Here is a 22146-nt window from a genome sequence, read left to right on the forward strand (position 1 = left end):
AATGTAGAAGACATAGGGGCAGCAGAAGAAGGAAACCCCCCACTTTTTTCCTTGTTATTCAAAAATGGCTTGTTTGTTTCTTGAATACACGTAAATTCGAATTTGCCAGTTGTGTGCTGACAGTTAGACACCGACCATGGACATGGCTACAAGTATACCTTTACTTCGAGGGTTTGTTCTGTGCAGTGTAAAATTACAAAATTAATCAGATGGAATCTTAATATCAAATATTTCACAACGACATTGTAAAAACAAGGTTAAGAGCTTAAACACTTTTTTTACTCATTTTCCCCACACCGTTCAACCCATGACATATTTATTAAATGTGTTTAGAAATGTAACGCTACGCCGAGCTATATGTTTAGCTTTTCGAAATCCGTTTACCATTTCAACGCATTCCTAAACACATAACACTAAACATGTCAAAAACTTTGTGCAAAAATGTGTTTAAACTACGTTGTTTTTACAGTGTATACGTTTGGTTTTAATTCACAATTAATCCATTTGAGTATATTGAATATTGGCGTCGCCAGTTTTGCACATCATGCCCCCGACGTATTGAGAAAAAATCCCTTTCTAACTGGTGGATCCTCTCATTCGCAAATTTGTGCCTTTGGATCCCCCTGCCCAAAGCATTGCATTTGTATTACGCTGTACGCACATATGAATGACACTGCGAAAACTATTGGTCAAGTCGTCGGAGAAGTTGGAACTTGGTCGATAATGTTATTAATCTAAAACTAGAGCCACGCCCATGGATTTTGAAGATACAGACAAAACGTGAATCTAGTCTAGCACGAGTCACGCACTCAGGTAGGAAGCAGGTGAAACATACCACGTGGATGTAGAACGTATGGAATGTTGCATATATTTACACAGACCGTTGTCAAGTGCGTTAGTTTGGCTTGGTTTTACGCACAATATCTTTGCGTCACGCAACCTTTGCGTCACCGCTATTTCTGAGGGGAAATCTCTTGTCTAGAGCTAGGTCTAGGTTTTTGCTCCATTGGAAATGCGTGGGGACACGTAGACAATAGGCCTAGCCGTAGCTCTGGAAGCCCGTTTCGGACACGGCCTTAGTTGCACTCATTGACTGGATAGGACATCGCGTCCCGCGTACCGCGTATACATATTTTCGGGAGGGTAAATAACAAGCGTTGGGAATTTCGTTGCATGTCCTTTAAAATGGAGTTTTTCAAAAACCGGTTGAGGTTTTTGTGCTTCAATCGTCAGATTTCGGAGAAAAACTGAATTCTGCACTTGGAGTGGATAAATTTGGAAAGAATAATGGTTGAGGTTTACGCAGCAGTGAATTACCGGAGAACAACGTCAAGTTCAATTTTTGGAAGAAGGAACAGAAGGAAATGTGAGTCGCATTTTCTTCAGTTTCAGAAAGTTTCTCAAGTTGTACTTTATAATGCTTAACTTTAAGCCTATATAGGTCTAGTAAGAAATTTATGACAGTCTATCTAGCCTATCAGGCTTTGTATATGAAACTAACTTCACTATCTCGAAGTTGGGACTGTCTGAAATGTTACTTATTAGCAAAAGTGGTTTCAAAAACTGAATGCCTAATTTGTCGTTTATTTTACCCAGATTTCACTGGAAAAAATCTCCAAGACAGCTATGATTTGTGTTTGTCGGATATAAATACGCACTGAACACAAATCGTGTTACAGACGATGTGATATGAGTGACAGAATTCTTCTTCGGGGCAGAGATGAAACCAAAGTGAGAAGCAGAGTGTTGACGTTTCTGTTGAATGAAGTTACAAACATGTGAATTCAAAGTCAACTCAATGAAAGAAACTTTGTCTATGTAACAGAACTATTTTTAAAACTGACTTTGTATGTCGGAAAGTAGTTTTTAAATGTAAATCTTTAAGTCAGGTTGTGAACTCAACTTTTTAAGCTGATTAATAAGTATCTGTTTTAAAAATGGCAGGAAGTTAGTTTAGTCGCTCATTTAAAGCTGCACTCACTTTGTGCTCACAGAAGAGATTCTCACACTTCTGTATACCGCATGTCGGTTTTCAATAAAATTTAGTCAATATATAAATGAATTTTATTTAGCACAGCTTTTCCTGAGAGTGTGTAAAATTAAAATCATTTTACTGATGATTTTTTCAGTGTTGGCTCATCGAAACCAGACCGAAAAACACATAGATAGTTTGGATATCATATTTACTGGCAAAACCTATTGCATGTCCTATTGGAATTCTCAAAGTTTTACACAGCGAACAAATCACGATTGAACCGACCCAAAATGAAAATATGTGACCCACTCTGTGAAAATGAGTCTTAAGTCACCAGAGCCACTTTGGAGAAAAAGGTCCTTCAGAATAATTTTGCAAAGTGTAAATCAAATAGGAACCTACAGCATTTTTCTCCATTGAGTACCACTTTCATCAGGGCGTCAACTGAGTGTTAAATTAAAAAAAAATCAATTTTCTCTTTCCAATACAAATAAAAACTCAAAAAGTGGCTTTGGCGACTTAACACTCATTTTTACAGAGAGGGTCACATATTGCTAAATCGAGACCGTAGACAATAGGTGTAAAAAATGAATTAAAAACAAACCCACAAAAACACATTAACATTATCGCTTTCCAGTGGGTTAGTTAATTTAATAAGAAAATGGTCAGTTATTTCCTGAAATGGTATTCTTGCATTTTCTGTTTATTTTTTGGCTTGTTTTTGGAGGGAGGCCAAGGGCTTAGCCATCATCCCATTGGAAAAAGATTTGGGGTTGACTAGAAATATACAGCATCACATTACCCTCCGGAGGCGCCGCCATTGTTCGGCCGCACATTTATACACAAACAATGCGCGACGTTATAATCCAGTCTATAATGGAGATCAATGGTTACACTACACTGAATACGCGCCCATAGAAAACAGTGCAAACTTGATGACTCTCTGACTTGGCCTCTTGGTGACTCTCAAAAAGTTGGCCTTGCGTGTTTCACTGCCATCACTGGAAATTCAAGATCGTGACCAGAAGTTAAGATTCTTTTTAAATCTTAAAAGGGCTAGCCAAGCATATTTTTATTTGCCCTTCCCCAAAACACCCCAAACAGTAGATAAGCTATATGCGTTCAATGTGGTCGTTAACATGCACGATCTGTGATCCAAACGCACCGTGAAAGTGAATTTTTCATGTTGTTCTTTACAATTCCAGCTTATTTCTTTGTTGTTTCTCACTACAAAGAAGGCCAATTCATTCTAGACAAGATGAAATTTATCCTCTTCAATTGAATTACGGACAAAGTGAATAGACATCTGGCGTCCCATCCTCACATCCCCGTCCAATGGGTCTCCTATACCCTTGGCTACCTTCCTCCACACTCCCCTCCCTCCCACTGACACGTCTCACTGGTTTGCCAGCACCCCCAGTGACCTCAGTTGGATCCGAAGTTAGCATCCTTTTCACACCTCACTGCCCTCCACACACCATAATAAGCTGCCTCACCACTGAACCCGCTGCAGTCTCTCTGACGACTGTCCACAAAAGTGATTTTTTAGAACCCCACATTCTCAAAAAGAGATATATCCATAGTGGTACCACAAATTTATTTAGTGTAATCACCCATTATTTAACACAGCTTCTTTTAAAGTGACACAGTTGAGCCAACTATTGCATGAAATATAAAAATTGTCGATATTCTTTCAAATATACATGTACTTTTACTGTCTTTACACGCTTACTAGGTTTCAAAAGGTTAGACATAACGACAACCAAGATTTAGGCTCGAGATTATAAGATGATTCGAAAAAACCTGGGATGTTTAGAGGCTAAATGGCTCAATGTCACACATAAAGTGACTTCAAATGGCAGGTTTTAGTTGTGTAGACCAGTTTATTTTAATTGGCCTTGGAAAGCCGCAACCAGTGGGTGGGGTACAACTTCCCGCTTTGTCCCATTGAAGAGTGAACCCAAACAAGGGATTTTCCCCTGTCTGGATTGAAACCTCCAATTTCCAACAGCACTGGCTACCAACGAGGGGACACAACAGGTAATGCTCAAAAACCAGTACTATTTTGGGAAAAGAGTCCACCTCACATCAACTTTGTCTGCCAGGTACCTGTTTTGGTTATAAGTCCAATTTGCTGCACTATTATTTTGAAAAACCTAAGTAACTAGGACTCTGATATTGTTTGTCATGGTCACTGGTCATATCCAATCTGTAAGACTATAAAACCAAACATAAAGCAAATGTAAAATCTTGCTTTCTTCATACTACCTTGTTTTTGCTACTCATTGAGAGAAGATGGACTCAATATAAGTGAAGTATTATTTGAATGAATATTTTTGATAATTTGTAGCTGAGATGGCTCTGTAAATATTAAGTTGTACTTTACCTTTGGAAATATGCTGCCAAGGTTTTGGGTAAAAGAAACTGTGAAGAAATAGATCCAAGAAAGGACTATTTTATAGTTGGTATGCCAATCTCGGCCATGTAAGCCGTGTGCTGTCCACCTCTCTATACCTCTCTGTAATCGGATGTTCACAGATGGGCCATCGACTCTAGCCGCAGTGCTCATCATAGTCGGCGTTGTCGTTTCTCTCTTCGCGTTGCTGGGCCTGATCCTCTGCTGTTGTCTTGTACTACGCCAGCGGTATGAGAAGGGCCTGGCCTACAGTCAGCGAGGCAGCTTGCCCTACGACACACGGTACAAATATGGCCTGGATGACTATGATCGTCGCAGCCAGGTTTCACATCGCACGTCTCAGTTGGCAGAGGACGAGCAAAGAATGGATCGTCTGATGAGTATCATGAGTCGCTCACCATATGTTCAGCAGGTACAACTGGTCAGATGTTGAGATTTTACAAATAGGAAGCACTTCAGATTATGATCACTTTCTTTGCATGATCATTTTAAAACAGTTTGAAATATATAATAGCATAGAGGATGTTATAAGCTTTCAAATGATCCTTCATTCACCATACTTTGTTAATTTACTTTCAGTTGGATGTATGAATTTTGAAATTGGCTCTGTGGATAAAGGATGTTATAAGCTGTGTTGCCCATCTCAACCACTATTTGAAAATTGTGCACATTGTGGGCATCTGCCAAATTTGAATGAACTTTGCTTGAGTGATGTCCATTTCGCTACTGGATTTTGCTTTCATCACTAAAGTGCACAGAGCACAATCTATATTAAATGAAAGATTGTGAGGAAATGGTAAGAGCAAAAGACTTTTGTTTCCATGAATGTGTGTGCGGTTTGACTTATTCAGCTGATACCGGCAGTGTAGGGCTAAGGGGGGCTAGGGGGTAACCATCCATTGAAAATCGTCGCCTCCCACTGGAAATTTGAAAAACAAAGAAGATAACAGTGTTATTAAGAAATTCCTGGGACTTACGTCCCCCTACAGTGAGATTACTGGCTGGTCTGTTTTTCTGTTTTTCTGCCTGTTTGAACAAAATGCACCCTTTTCATGTATAGTAATCATTCTTCAACTATTGCGCTTTCTTTGATCAGGGTTTGCCAGGCCGACAGGAGTTCATCCGACCCTACATAGCAACAGGAATAGAAGCACAGTATATGGGGGATCCTTTGGTGAGTTCAGATAATGTGGGTTTAGTTCGGATAGAAGGGGGTGTGGAATTTTTCCTGTAATGCTCTAGCCTTTCCCCATGAACAGGTTCTTGCTATGCTGTTACTGAGTTTGACCTCTATCTTCTTCCAAACTGTGACGTGTGGCAAGGAGGCAAAAGTTACCCAAAGCCACTGCTCGCTTATTCCATTTAACCTGTTCACAAAGCCTCTGTCAAGCCTTGAGAAGATATATCTGCTAGTGTCCATCATCTTGACCATCATTGAATGCCTTGACCAAGATTTACTTGACCAAGATTCACTAATCGGTAAATTAGAAAGGTTTACATATTGGTGATATGTTCTTTGGCTACAAGTGTTTTCAAGACGTGTATTTTAAAATGTGCCTGAAGTATGTTATTTCATTTTGCTTCCAACAGAATGATGAGAGCAGTGTTGCAGGCCGTGTTGTGTACAACCCAGTCGCCCGCTAAACAGCCTTGAAAGGGTGTATATTTTCTAAAGTCCTTTTTTTGAACAGTGCCAAGCAACTGATTTTATTAATTTTTCATATATGTCTTAAGAGTCTGATCTTCAGATGATTCTAGTTGAAATTTCAGTGGAGAGTTGTTTATTTTGTCAAAATAAAAATGGGAACTTAGGGAAAATATGTGGAAATGAGGGTCTAAAGCAAGGCATCAAAAGAAAAGAGCCATAGACTGTTAACTGGAGGACCTTGTGTTGACTTTTGAAGTTTTAAAGCAATTCTTGTCGATTATGCCGGATGTGGACCCACAAAACACAGTGACAGTTTGACAAGAGTGTTTAAAATCCAAAAAGATGGGTTCAAAATATGAGGAGCAGCAGTAACAACTTGAGTTGCCACCACGAGTGACTGTTTTCCAAGGAAAACTGAAACCGTCGTTGATTAAGATCTTCAAAGTGACACTGTAACCTTCCCTTCTTCCTTTTCTTGAAATGACTCCGCCCCCTATCAGGTTAGCTTAGCCATATTATATACACTCATATTTTTTAATCATTTTATACTCTAGAATTCCAAGTTTGGAAAATTGATGGGTATAAGGTTTATATTTCTTTGAAACATACTACTGTAAGCAATTTATATTTTAGAAATAGACAAATATTATTAAAATAGACAAATATTATTAAAAAAGACAAATATTTTCTAGCCATTCTGCAGTGCAGCCATGTCTTTCATTTTTTAAATGTTGCGTATATCAAAGTCTATGCATTAGTTTTATATATTCTCACAGCAAAGGCTTCATCTTAAAAAATCTGAAAATATAACTATTTTTATTACTTTGGAAAAGTCAACTGTATTCTCACGGAAAACGTTTGTCCGTACATTTAAAATAAAAACGGTGAAGGCAAGGGAGTCTTTTGTGTTTTAATTTGTTGAAATTTGTAAGGTGCAAGATTACTGAAATTCAGTCAACTTGTGTTGTTGAAATATGCTATTTAACAGTGAATCCTGAACAGATAGGTGTGAATTACACTCAAAAGCAAATCAAGTGGCACATCACAGGAACAATCAAAGGTCAGAGGAGTATTTGACCATGCCAGCCATTGCGTAACATCATACCTAACAAAACCACTGATTGGTCAAGGCAATGTAGTCTTAAGTTGGTTATCTTTAAAAAAATTTCTGGAGTTTCTACAGGCACTGATAATGGTTTATCACTCTACTGTGCTGTTTAACCCAGTCCCATGGAAAGCAGTCCCGTAAGGAAACCATGGTGCCCCATATTTGACTGGGTATTTGATATTGTTACTGCTCATCTGTGCAAATGGGGCTCTTTGAAGGAAAGAGAACCTACAAAGAAGGCATTGTATTCAGGCTTCTCGCTTGATACTTTTTAGTATAAGCGTTGAGCCTGAAGAGAGTAAGGACATACATGTACTTGGCAACTTTGGTGATCAAGTTGACATCTGGTAAATCGTACTCGCCCATCCACACCCAAAGGGTAGGGGGGGGGGTTAGGAAAGATACATCCCCCGGCCCCAACTGTAACTGCTGTGCACCAAATGTCTCAAATACCTGTACCTACACATATAAATGACTCCAATGGGCAGGGGACAACTGTGGTCCCTTCAGCTTTGAACATAAACAGCCACAATGCATCAACACTAACATCTCCAGACAGCAGGACACCTTTCAGTTTTTAAACATTTATTACGATATTTCCCACCAAAACGGCAGTCATGTATACATTCCATGTGCATTTATTATTATACAAAGCACTATACCTGTACAGCATACGCTTATGTAGTAAAGCACGCACAATGTCTCCATACAGTTACCTTTAAAAAGTATTACATGAAAATACTGTCACTAGAGGAATAAATTAAGTTTAATTTACAACTACATGATGTCCATAATAAACCCATTTACATTACTTTCGTCTGGCACTTCATTCTAATAATAAACCCTTGGTTAGCTTCATTCTATCGTATAGGGCATGGGTACGAAATTTTGCTGCAGGTGGTCTTTCTGAGGAAAAAAAAGTAGTGAGAAACCTTGTCATGTAAAAATACTGAATGGTAGTAGCATAACATTCACTATGGGCACAGATACCACACATTCAAATTGTATCAAAATATTTAATTCCCAAAAACACCCCGAGATTGAATGCTTAATTATTTTAAATACTTAGCCAAGCTGTAGATATAAACATCTATACAACAACATGTAAAAAGTGACAACCCAAATGTGACTAGATACCACAAAATGAGTCTTAAGCCATTCGTCAGTAATTCTGCAATAGAAAGAACAAACTGAGCTTTTTTTTGATGTATCACTTGGTTTGAAACCCTGATAAAAATGGACATCATGTGGGTGAAAAAAGTTTGGGGTTCCTATTGTCGATTTCATGCAGTCCAAGACCTTAAAAGTCAAAAGCAGTTCTGGTGACTTGTGACTCATTTTGTTGGGCAAGGTGAAAAATGTTCTTTGGCTTTAATTATTTTTTTCGCAACTGCAAGAAAGGTTTACCATACACATGGACATCACTTCTGATGGGCTGAATTTTGAATACTTCCTTTGTGACTGATAAGAAGATATAAATTTCCCAACTCTACACAGAAGTTACCAGGCTTTGTGTAAATGAAAAAGTTACAAATTTGAAATGAACACAACCATTTACACAAAACATGCGAGGAATCGACACATTTCTAACAACTCTGCTGCACGTATATCGAAACTGTAAAGGATTATTATAAAACTGCAAAAGGTATTCCAATGTAATTCACAAAACTGCTGCATTTGGGGAAAAAACCTGAACGATGCTTTTGTCAGCCTTTGCGTTGTAGAGGTATGCTCTTAATTGTTTTAGAACTTTAGAAGTATCGTACATAAAAAAAAAAGATGTAACAAAGTGCACTTCAGGTCTCCTCTTTCCATATCAAACCACAAGCACAAATCTTCCATTGAGGGACTGTATTTACTCTGGGCTGAGGTGTACAAATCGTTTAATGGCCTGCCAATAACAAGTTCAAGTGTTACCTGTATATTTTAGAAGCATGCTCCCCCTTCAATTTTTTCCACACAGTGCAACCTTTATGATGCCTCAACTTCACAGTTTGGTCAAGTTAGACTAGTGTGAACTGCATAAGTTGATAAATCTCATGTGGTGATCTAACAAATTCACATCTCTCCACGTCCCTTTCCAGTTCCAAGGAAGACACTTCAGTCATTTTTCCAAAGTCACTTTTTTTTTTGTTTTAAAATTCTACTCATATATTACTTTCCTCATCCCTGCCTCTTCACATCCACAAAGCCTGCATTAATATAGCTTTTGAGTTTAGGATTCAGCAGTTTAAGTTCATAGTAATGTTTCTTTCAATTTTGAAATGTTGTTCACTAATTACCAGGCCATGTTTACTTCCAAATAATCTTTCCTACACCATGCAACTCAAATGCATCAGAATAACATGTAAGCCTATTTTCACGATAACATGACCAAAACAAGATATAAAACTGCAATTCACACATTCTGGTAAATTCTTTTACCTGAACTTTTTCCTCCACTCAAAACTACAGTATCCAAACCAGACATCTGCTCAAATTCTTTAAATGTGCTGCGTGAACTTATGCATAGCAAACAACTGCCACACATGCGCCAACACAAGCAACCCAACAAACAGAGACTTTCCAGGACCTCTTTAACTGTTCCTGGAAATCTGTGAACCCTATTCAACACAGACTGATTCACCCACGGCCGAGCGCCGAACAGTGGTGGTACATTCATTTCCCATGCACATTATTCCTCCTTATGCCACTTCGTGGAAGCCAATGTGGCTCTGCCCTATGGGGACTGCTACTATCTGTGATGCATCTGGCCAACTGTGGCTGGGACACGCTGCAAAATCACCCGGCTTTACATTTCACATTCTACAAGACAGCACGCTGGGGCTGTGTGGAATCCCACAAAGTGCAGAGAGACGGTGTACTTTTCTACTACTGTAGTGAGTGCATGGATGTTTTTCCCTTGAATGAAATTGCACTCCAATGAACAAATACACAGGTCAGGGTCCAGTGAACTGACAGTTAAGGTAAAGGTCAAGCGCATCGGTGGGCAAGGTCAGTCGCAGGCCTTGGTTATTGCCTTGACTATACCTCCACACAACAGTGAATGGGGTACACAACAGTGATCTAGGCCCAAAGCACAGAGCTGATCCTGTGAGCAATCTGGGCAGTGTGACACCGGCTACAATCACAGAACACTTTGTGACAAATACCCTGAATAAAGTACACTATACCCCAGCCAGACTCAAAAGCAATATCACTACGTGTACATCATAATCAGGCAAATGATCAGCACTCACTCATTCTGGCTTTCTCTCACAAATGCAAATATAAATAAAGCAGTAAACAGCTACAGCAAAGCCTTAAAGGAAACATAAGCACTGTATGTACACAAATAATTTACAAATAATAAAAAAAACAACACTGTATAGTCTTAACAAAATAAATTAATGATTGAATGAAACTGCTTAATGCAGACAATCATAAATTAATTAGACGATGGCTTCTTATCATTGGCATTTCAAGATACATGTACATAGGGTACATCTCAGCAATATGCAATACAAACTGTACAGATGGGCTTTTAAACAATTGTCGTTAATTCGGAATGCGATTTGAGGAACTGGTCAGGGAAGAAAAAAGGGTGAGGCAGTTACATGTACTTTCCCAGCGGGGCAAACATTAACAGCATGTTGTACACTACATGTAGGTCTCTCCCTTTGACCCCTGACCTCCTACACCACCACAAACACGCACACAATCTTTTTGACACACAAACTAGCTGCAGCCTTTTTGGACAATAATTAAACTGAAAAACAAATTTTCCAGTGGTACCATTAAATTTTGGTATACAGAAACCTGACAAATCAATGCTATAAAACACTACAAAAACGTTCCATGTATTAAAAACAAACTGTATAGGAGAAATCTTTTTTAATATAGTGCACATAAAAAGAACTTGCAATGTCCTTGTTGAAACAAATTTTTGGAAGGGATAAAAAAGCACTTATACAGTATACTGTACCCCAAATGTAAGAGGTTTTAGTGGCAACCGATATTCTTCACTTACTGGATTAATATTCAGTGACTATAGGTTCCACTACAAGAATTGAATGGGGAAAGATACAAGTTGTCCTGATATGCCTGTAACATGTACATGAACATGTATATGTACATGTTTGATAGGTAGATGAATTCACTGTGTCACTGATTAAAAAGTATCACAGTATTGATTTCTTCTCAATTTGATTTCACAATCTGTGTTTCACGTTTTAGCCTGTCATGACAATGGGCCTGCCCACGGTTACATTTCACCACAAATTCAACATGTAATTAAGAAAAGATAAGAGGCAACCTATTTGCGTAAATGATTGTTTTCTTCTCCAATGACATGCCCAAATGACTTCACCACTGGCAATCAGTTTCAATTGAAATAAAGAAATGGTGGCCAAATATTCCCAGATTATTTTTCCTGCTGATTGTAATACAAATACAAATGAAATTCCTTTCCGCGAATTCAGCCATGGACCTGAGTCTACATGTACATAATACCCTCCCCCTCTTCACACACAATAATGCCATTTCCAGTTAGACACCCAAGACATTCTGCTAGTATGTAGGCCTACATGTACATGTACATGTACACTGGAGTTGCACCAGCAAAGCCCTGTAGGCAAGTGTATGCACAGTAAACAGGTACCTAACATGGTCAGGTCAAGCACGACTAGTGACACATAAATTATAATCAGAATGGCAGGCTAATGGCATGCACTGCCAATGAATTTATACTACCAAGAGAGACAAACTGATTGGAACAACTAGGTATGTATCCCCATGAATTACTGATCAATCACCATCCCCCATCTCTAAAACAAAACAAAATTACTCTTTCTGCAACGTCTGATTCTGCTCTAGCATATGAATCTTATTGACTTAAATAAAAAAATCAAAATTCGTGTTTTTAGTGGGCAATTTTACAAGTTCATCTCAGGTGGGTTATAGAAACTGCTTATTCACCGTTTGCATAGAATATGACTATGGAGGAATCAGACACCAACATGCTGAACTTCACCCCTGCATGATAACCTGTGCATGTTAATGGGTAAATTTTTGTCTTCATAATAATCAACCATTTACCTTCTGCCAATACTCATTAAAGATGTTCTGCTAATTCCACTCACTACAGGCATTTCTCACCTGACAGTTCAGGGAAAGGTGACAAAGGTTAGGGTTGGCAGTGCCAATGAATACTTAATGTGCAATCCCTGGGAATGGCTGTTAAGTACATGTACATGTAGGTGTACATGTGCACTGTGTACAAATGGCATACTACTAGTGAGAGTGTTGTTCATTGGTTAGGAATGTCCAAACATTCTTGAGGTCAAAAGGTCACTAAGGAAGATCTCACTGAATAGAATTCTTATCAGGCATTGATTCAATGATTTGTCTTCATTCTAAAATATTGGTGCATGTTAATGACCAAACCTGGGATTTTTATTTAAAAGTAAACTACCCAACATACTGAAAACAATAGTCACACTATGTACGAATAGTATGTTTCATCTTTTTTTCTAAAATAACATCATTGTTAGTTTTGAAATATTCCCGTGCATACACAAAAAAGAAACTTTTGGAGAACAAAGTCTCATACACATTCATCTTGTACCTTGTAGCAAAGAACTAGACACGATAAGTACACAGAGTTCACCATTGTCTCACAAAAGGTTGGAAGCAAATGAAGGAACAAGAATCAAGGTAAATCCAAGTTCCAACAAAAACCAGGTTCTACTAATGAACAAGAAACAGGAAGTCCAAGCTATGAAGTAACGACGAACGTTAGGTAATCATTAAGATACTACATGTATTTTATCTCAGACTAGATAAAGACCAGGGGGAAAAAACTCCCTGGATCTTGGGAGTTCCAGAGCTTAATGACAGTGAATAGGTTGCCATGCCAATCCTAATTTCCTTCTGCTTTTTCTGAGGGGCGACAACAAGCGGAAGCCAGCTCGACCCAGGGGTCACAAACCCCCCAATTCCTGACAGCATGATTTGTGCTTCCTTGTCAGGCTTTGAGGATGGAGGGGTAAAAAACAAAGCCATAATCTCCCTCCCGACAGACAAATTCTTACACTCTTCAAAGAAATTATCCTTTTCCATTAGCATCTCTTGGGTTATGAAATTAGTTTTCCCCTTTTCATTCTTGATATTGAAAAATTACTACACAAGCAAAACCTTAACCAATAAGGAAACACAAAGGAGATTGTGAAAGTCATTTTTAGGAAAGCTTTATCACTGATCAACAGCAACTACTAGTCTACATGTGTTAGGAAATGCTAGGAAGCACAGAAATTCTTTTTATGCAGGAAGTTCTGGAAAGTGTAAATTACTGGTAGTGCCACCTAGTCAACTCCAAGCCTACATCTGGACAGAGGAACAATTCATGACGGCAATAAGTGTAAATATGTTTTGAAGATACCCAAAGCATGAGACAATTGATGGTTTCTATACTGAACGCTGAATCGATCACTTGAGTAAAAGTAACCCAATCCATAAATCATGTTTATCACTGCAAGCAGATTGTGGGTTGTGTCACAGACGAAGTTATGCATGTGTAATTATACATGTCAAAAGTCACCTCTGCATGTACGCGTACATGTGTACATGTACACAGATGTGTTTTAAGCAATGGATCACTGTAATGCAGTGTGCTGAATGGTGATCTCATGGAGGGTGTTCATGTTCACGTCAGGTACCATTTACGTGTACATGTACTTCCTTTTCAGCAACAAAATCATTTTTCTTTACATGTGCTTCCAACTACTTCTGGCTTCCAGGTGAATCAGAATACATTCCAAGTGTGCATTGGTAAAAAAGAAAACTTGAGAAGGGATGCTTTCTTATGAACGATGGAAATAAGGAGATGGGATCCGTAAGAGAGAGGATTTTTTATTTTGACGTGACCCAAAGTATCGTGAAAATGAGTTCCAAAGTAAAGAAAAAAATGGAAAGGGGTGAGTGGAGTCTAAATTCTAAAACAAATATTTTCCGAGTCTTTTTATATTAAATGCTAAATTGCATAATTTAACTGCCACTTTCTGATGGTGGGTGAGGTACACAAAAATGCAATTTGGTTCACGTTCTTTTTTCATACATGTATTTCTAATGAAACTTGTTGACATGACACACATCCTTTGATAACACATCATCAAAAATTGTTGAAAACCTTGTCTGATACATGTACAAATGTACATTAATGCAGCCATTCTGTAACAAAATATAGACACCTTGGAGAGTCCGAATTGAATTTAGGTATATGTTCATGTACCTTGTTCCTAAACTTTTTTTGTTATTTTGTTGTGATTTTCACGTTAGAATACAGTGGAAAATTTGGTCACAAAAATTTCAGTTTGTTTAATAGCTAAGGCTTAAACCCAACAACAGTGTAATGCATGTATACGTACATGTACAATGTACATGTACTTAACACACACAAATGCATATGCACACTGTTCATGTACATGTACATATTGAAGTGGTATATGTATAATACCATCATATTTCAATCAAACAGCGACAAAACTAAAATGTACTAAAAACAAATGCTAAAATCTACAATCACTTCACAACTGAACAGATCTCATGGAATTTTTGACTGAATCCAACTTTCTCTTTCATTCTGAAATTTCTGTTTAACATAGAAAGTAAAAGTGTGACCACGATATTGATTGATCCGCAGCACTTTTTTCCTACAAAGAATAAAAAGACATTTGTTTTTAATAAGTTAAATTATCTGAGAAATATATTACTGTATCTTACATAATTTACTATAGTTCATAAAAACTTTTCTTACCAAATTCAAGTTGCCTATTTGAACGCAACTTGGAAGATACTGTTGCATACCGTAATAAAAAATACGACGTTACTCTTACAGTTAGATATGTACAACGTTTTGTATAATTACTCTTTGAAAGAAACGTGCCAACAGTCCTCTCTACATGCATGTGGCACATGTAACTCCTCTTCTTATCCTTTTAAAATACTTGGAAGTCTTGTACCTTTACTCATCCATACTTGTGCGGTTCATAAATGCAATGGCGTGATAATAGTCGCATACATGTAAAGGTCTTGCCAGTCAGATGTGCTGGCCTACATGTGTAAATACATAGGTATGTATTGTGCAGTAGACATACAGGGGCCTCAGTTTTTTTCAAAACGTAACATTCACTTTTTAACTGAAAACTGTCAATGTATTTTTCTTTCCACTCAAAGAAAGCTTCACAAATCTTGTTTAGAATGGACATAGAATTTGGCGTTTCCAGTGTACACGTATGTGTATAATACACATGACTTGTTCCATTATTCCACCTAAACTCTGTTAAAACGAAAAGGCCAAAAGAGAGTGAAAGTTAATGTAGTGTGGTTGATCAACTTTAAAAGATATTCTGAATTTTAGATTTGACAGCAACTTGCAGGAGTCAGGTTCCGAGTTCAACCATAACAGCACCCACCCAAAAAAATGTTGAAAGAAGAGTTTGCCTGTCATGTCTCCAAACACAACTGGGAGTGGATGATACAAAACTGTGGCACCTGTAATGTAGGCCTGCATGAACATTAAAAATGACATACAACCAATCTAATGACACAACACTACCGGTACCAGCATGTCGTCAGATGATACCAATAATCATACCAACGATCAATAAAATTGTGACTGACGGAGCAGTGAAAATGTGATGGAAATGGAAAGACTCAAGATTGAAAGTACACAGGATTTATGTGTACATGTACACATGTTAACAGGCACATGAATTCAGCCAAATGTGTGCCGAAAAGTACACAAATTGGCAACCAATGTGTGCTTCTACATACATGTACAGTGTGTGCTTCATCTTCCTCATGTACACCAGCTTAAAAATATACAATTTCTGCACTTTGCTTAAACATCAGTAGGACCCCAAAACTCAATGCGATCCAGTGGGTTTTTGACTGCGATTCACAACTATATACCTGTACCTCTTTTGTTAGAGTCCCAACACTTTTCACTCTTCAAGAAACCCCCAAGGACTCTGGATTGTGAGGTGAAATTCCCCTCCACTGAATACAGCTGTTGGGTCAAACCCCAGCTGTATTGTATTCAAAGATCTTCTAGTAAATGTACATATATTAGATTCTGAGTGGCGTTTGTGTAAATGCAACCAGTGCCACCTCAGCCTTTGTTTCCCCCCCCCAAAAAAAGGCCTTGGCAGAAATCCAGACTTCTGTGCAAGGGACCTGTCTGTTTGCAGGTCAAGAAATTGCAAGGCTCACATGGCTGTGTAGGATGTGTTGTTGCTGGCTCACCCATGCTGATCAGGCCTGAGTCATTCCAGTCATGATGCCACTTGAGTTGCTGTGGGTGGTGCCAAAGATCCTGTGGCACCAACACTTTTACTCAGGTCACAATCGACCCCCCCCAAAAAAAATCAGCCTAACTATAAAAACTTCTGAAAACGGCTACTATGGATCTCACAAACATATTTGGGGGTTGTTCTTTTTTTTTTTTATGCACATGTGAAATTATGAATATTTTCCTCTTTATCAAAATTTAATTTAAGTTATTGCATTTCGGAGTTTCCTTATTGCGATCAGATGTTGAATTTGCATAGTTATTTCAGAATTGTGTTTTATTTCTTTTACCTGGTGATCAAAAAAGCTGGTGTTTGCATGAAGTACATGTACCTCTGAGAACTGATGACATGCTGGTATTTTCTTGTGACACACAAATTTCTTTCACATTCCCACATCCACTAAGACATGCATAATCTGATCAAGCTCATCGCACACAATGTCACTGCGGCAATTGCTACCCTGGCTGGTCGTTGTAGTTGTTGCTGTGCTCACATCTGAGCTGAATGTGTAGTCCCCAGAGAGGGGCCGCAGCCAGTCCTCCGAGTTACTGCTGGAGCTGCAGATGCTGCCGCTGCTGCTGCTCAGTGGGGTAACAGGAGACACTCTTTGATTCGATACAACAGGTGAGGCAATGTCAAAGTCGTACAGCGACATGTCAATGTCACTAAAGAGCTCATCCCCAAAGTCAAATATCTCTGGGTTGGTTGCTGGAAGTCTTGTGAGTTCTGAGTTGGCTATCGGAGTCGTAGGGTGACTTCCCGAATTCAGCAGCACCATGTTTGTTGTTAAATGCACGTTTGATTGTACTGTCGTAAAGTTTGAGATAGTTGTCGATGCTGCGGTTGCAGTTGATAATGTCAGTGATGAAGTGTTAGCACAAGAATGGGTGGAAGTTCTGCTCAAGAGACTATTCGTATCCAGGTGCCCATTTACTAACATCTTGGCACAATCGCGGGAGTGTACATCTCGGAAGTGGTTACTGTTGTTGTCCTTGGCCAAGGTGAAGGCGCCGTTTGCATCGGCACCCGGAAGCCGGTCCTTGTCAGCTGTGTCCGTGCACGTGGACTGTGTGCTGGCTATGAACGTGGAGAGCTGGAAGGAGTCCTGGTGTCGGCCCTCGGCGCGCAACTCATGGTCAATGTGCAGCAGAGTGTTGCGGATGAGCACGGACCGGCGCAGTGACGGGTCGATGAGTTTGCAGGTGGCCTGGAGCTTGCAGATGGAGGCGTTCATCACGCACTTGCGTTGCATAGTGTAGGAAGAGCACTTGTCTTGAGACGGGGCCGGGGCGCCATAGCAACTGGTGATGCACTCCTTGGCATCACTCCCCCCACCTTCGTCCAGCGCATGGTGTTTGCGCTTGATACCTGTGCTTACTAAGCCCGGCATGGATCTGTGGATAAAAAAGGAAAAAACTATGTTATGTTGTTATATAAATACACAATGTGCATTAGTCTTGCCCCAAGACTGGTTTTACTGTTTTTGTTGGTGCACCATAGTCGGCCTGGCGCGCAGTCTTCAGCAGTGAGGTACAGTGTATGCTCGCAATTTTTCGGGTAAGCCTGTCCAATTCTACAAGACTGGTTTTCTTGCAGGTCGTCTCCTATGAATACAGCACCCTCTACTGGTACTACTATTCGGCTGTGCTCACCAGCGCATGTCGCCTGCACGGTGCACTGACCAAAACAGAAAAACCAGTCTTGGGGCAAGACTAAATGGGCATTAGCACACCTCACAGATCAGTTCTGTACCAGAAGCTGTGGTTTCCAGGACATCTACAAATGCATGTGCATTTAAGTTAACCCTAACCTACCCGAAACCCCAGATCTTTTCAACTCCAACAGCACAGTCGGGGAGATTTGTGGCCAAGCCACTACACTGTATTTCACACAGGCCTTGAAGTCTCTTGTAAAATCAAAGTGTACAGATCTGATCTCCTTACAAGTGGATTCTGCGGGTGCTTGGCAGAGTGGTTGGGGTTTGTACCTTTAACATCAAAGTAAGCTGTACCACACCCATTTGGTGAAAATGTTTTGACAGTGAACAGAGACAGCTATAATACATGTGCATGTACACTGTACATGCATGTACAGTTTACTTAAGAGTACTGTGAAAGTGAGTAACTACAGTACTGGTACCACAGTGCATTAACACAACAAGCGGCAAATCCATGGAAAATAGTGCCCCCCAGCAGTCATAAGCAAGTCGCAATTATTGCACAAGTTCCCACATACCCATTTTTGGACATGCACTGAAAACTAAAAAAAAAAAAAATCCACACCCGTTAAACACTCCCATAACGCTTCCTGAATGTCCGAGCTCATCCGCCAAACATAGCAACCCGGCTAATCAGTCGCAGGGCACAAATGCTAGTCATCGTGGGCATGTACAACATGTACATACACATACATGTTGCTGTGCCATGACTGGGCCAAGTATGCAGGCATCCAAAGACAGACTTCAACAATAAATCTTGGAATGCACACTGTACACGCACGGTACATGTAATGAGTGCGGATTTTCAAGCAGTATGAATGTCTCTTATGTCACAGGGACACGAAAAAACATGCACATGTTTTTCGTGTCCCTGTCACATCTGACATATGATTTTGTATGTTTGGAACAAATTCTTCAATTTCCAAGAGTGATCGAAGTACATGTACCTGGCAATGAAATCCAAATTTTATTGATATTTCCATGTCAAATTAAACAGGTCATGTGTAACGGGAATGTACAAAATGTACTTTACATGCACATGTAAAGAGGAAGGAGAAATTACACAAAAAGTGTTTGAACATCATCCCAGAATAGTTTGCAACTTTTCATGGTCAGCTCAGCTATATAAGTATCATCCACATTTGCTGAGGCAAACATGTTAAATGGTCAGAGAGTGACAGAAACATGTGACTGCTAAATCTATCTCCTGCACACAAAATACAATGGCAATGAGTTTGGGTGTATTAAAGTGTGACCCAGAGGTCGCACTTGTGACCTTCATTCAAGTAGCTGGTATTAAGTGCAGGTACATACATGTATATACAAGTATGAAACATGTAGAGACAATCTACATACAATGCACACTAATACCGCTTTGGGCTTAGAAGCCTCAGGGACACATATATACATGTATACTGAACAAGTACAGACAATTTAACACACTTTCAGTCACTGGAAAGTACCGGCACATGTACCAGACTATTTCTAAAGCTTTGAGTGACCATACAACTTGCAGGTGATCTTGAAAATTATGACTGCTTTGTGATTAATACAATTTACAATCAATATGAAACAACTGTGCAGTTGTTTGAAACACAAAAGTCCAGAACAGGTCTGAAAGTCAGGTGGCAGTGACCAGGGGACAATTTAGGTAAAGGAAAAGCAGTTATATTTTGGAAGGAAACGCTGTACATGTACATTACTCCTCAGTATAGTAACACACTGTAAGTGTACATGTTCTGGTATGATACATGTACAAGTAAATGCATGTACATGAAGATTTAATCACATTTACATGTATGGGTCAGCCGGTCAAGTGATAATTTCACTTTTGCTGGCCCCTGCCAATGTGGCCATTTTTTGTCATTGTTTTCTTGCCTTATACATGTATGTTTTCTGCATTGGCTCAATAAATAATATAACAATAACACAATGTGCACAGTGCATACGTTAAACTATAAGAGGTGTATACATGGAAGTGTACATGACCAAAGTTCCTGATCATGCATGGTACAAATATACCAGGTGCATGTACTATGCATGTACCTGTAAATAAACATCTAGACATCAAGTTCCAGTCCTCAAAATACACTGTACATTATTTTCTGTTAAGCATGAGCCTGGAACTCTGAAGGTGAAATGGATCATACTCTCACACCTTGAACTTGTGAACTTGTTAAAGTGAGACACGGAACGCCAAGCCGTTGCATGACACAACTATGCACCTGAGTGTACGCACAAGTATACAATGTGTTTTCATCTTTAAGTTTGAAGAATTCAGTCACAAATTTAATGAGAAAAGACCGGATGTAATAAAGGACGTGAAAAGTAAATGTATAGTACATGTATGCATGTTAATGTACATGTACCTGGGTCAACATGTACATGTACGTACATGTTAGGGAGGCAAAACACTTTGAATTGTGAAGCTTCTTCATCTCTTTATTTCTATGATAACGGTGTCCAGTTACTTAACACCACCACTGAAATCAACAAGCATGAAATGCTAGAGTCAAGGTAGGCCTACCGGTATATATACATGTACAAGTTGTGCTTTGAATACATCAAACTTACCGACGTGATCATTAAAATGCAGTTACCCACAAGGAAAAACTCTTTTTAGAGTCTGATACCAAAACTACAAACGTCTGCATCGGATGGGGAAAGAACAGGAACTGGCCGCTCCTGATTCAGCAGTCAGCTACCAGGATACATGTAAGTTGACGACAATGAATTGGTTTAAGTTTAGCAAGCTGACCTCATCGCAAGGCCAATGTTGCACCGCACAGGGAAATACCACTGGTGTGTGTGTGTGTGTAGCTTGCTTCATTCATGCAGGGGAATTTCCCTGTTTGTGTTTCCCCGGCCCCCCCCGGCCTACCATGAGTCAATACTTGGTCAGACATAGAAACTCGGCAACACTTCCTGATGATGTGGGGGAAAATGTTGTGTAGTCATGACGTGGATGATTTATATACATGTATGCACACGTACACTCAATTGTTGATGGGCAGTAGTTTCGTACAATAGATTCACCACCTTACAATAAGCACCACAAAGCAATATCATGAAGTACTAATGTTACATGTAGTCTGTAATTTTGTCCTGACTCAAAAGTATGGACTGGTACAGTTGCAACAGCCAATGCTGTGATCGCTATAAAATTTGTTGTCCACAAACTCCAAAATCTATACAGCAGATACCGGAAACAGTTGCTGTTAATGTTTTAGGCATGTACATGTACATTGTACACTATATACAGATCTCCAAAACTGACCTAAAAGGCCCAGGGACCAATTCAAGTGAAGTTTCTCGGAAGTTTGACATTACTCTATGCATCTACATGTACAGTACATCTACACAATGTGCTTAACAGGTTCGAGAACACAAATGTGGACAAGATATCTCAACTAAAGACAATGCCCTTGCTGATACAGGTTGGTATCCATCAAGGAGAACACCACGCAGTGTGACATGTCTGTGTCCATTCTTGTATCCAACACAAAAGTGAGGCTGATACCTCCACGTGGGCTGCAAACCACGACAGCAGGAAGAGGAAAGCAACACCAGAGTCAGGAAACGGTGTAATCGGCTAAGAATAAATATCCTGTGTGCACCAAATCCCATTATACATGTATACCGGTGAGCAACTGAAGCCACAATACCCGTACCTTGCATATCATGTACATCCACCACGTCTGTCAACAGCAGACATGAGTAGAGATTCTTCTCTTTGCAATGGCAGTCAAGTCAGTCATGTGGCAACAGTGCATGACAGTATTACGGTACATGTCCCATGCACATGATACCAGTACGGAATGTACCATACACGTACCTCATACACGTACATGTACATGTCCCAGGTACAGATACACGCACATGTAAATGTACATTACTGTACACATTCACGAGTCAGTTGCAACGACAGCAGTTTATCAGGTGCACACTTGCAT

General features: G+C 39.4%; 2 protein-coding genes across 6 annotated transcripts in view; one reads left to right on the forward strand and one right to left on the reverse strand.

The window, feature by feature from the left end:
- The first annotated feature begins 136 nt into the window (after positions 1-136).
- Positions 137-6937, forward strand: LOC147800313 (uncharacterized). The gene is made up of 5 exons (XM_087142753.1): positions 137-152; positions 745-813; positions 4514-4803; positions 5488-5565; positions 5982-6937. Exons 1-5 carry the CDS (start codon positions 137-139, stop codon positions 6033-6035), a joined length of 507 nt encoding a protein of 168 aa, XP_086998879.1. The 3' UTR covers positions 6036-6937.
- Positions 6938-7715: 778 nt separating this feature from the next.
- LOC147800314 (uncharacterized) overlaps positions 7716-22146 on the reverse strand; it is a 30229-nt gene continuing 15798 nt past the window's right edge. For 4 of the 5 annotated variants that reach the window (XM_087135150.1, XM_087135158.1, XM_087135142.1 and 1 more), the window contains exon 2: positions 7716-17870. In XM_087135150.1, the coding sequence (XP_086991276.1) occupies positions 16859-17866 (1008 nt within the window). In that variant the 5' untranslated portion in view covers positions 17867-17870 and the 3' untranslated portion in view covers positions 7716-16858. Of the gene's footprint in view, positions 17871-20767; positions 20991-22146 lie in introns of those variants that run through there. The other variant, XM_087135161.1, reaches the window with a different exon arrangement.

Source organism: Acanthaster planci, linkage group LG01 (genome assembly GCF_054643075.1).
Source record: "Acanthaster planci isolate LZ-2023a linkage group LG01, COTS_SCS, whole genome shotgun sequence".
NCBI lineage: Eukaryota > Metazoa > Echinodermata > Asteroidea > Valvatida > Acanthasteridae > Acanthaster > Acanthaster planci.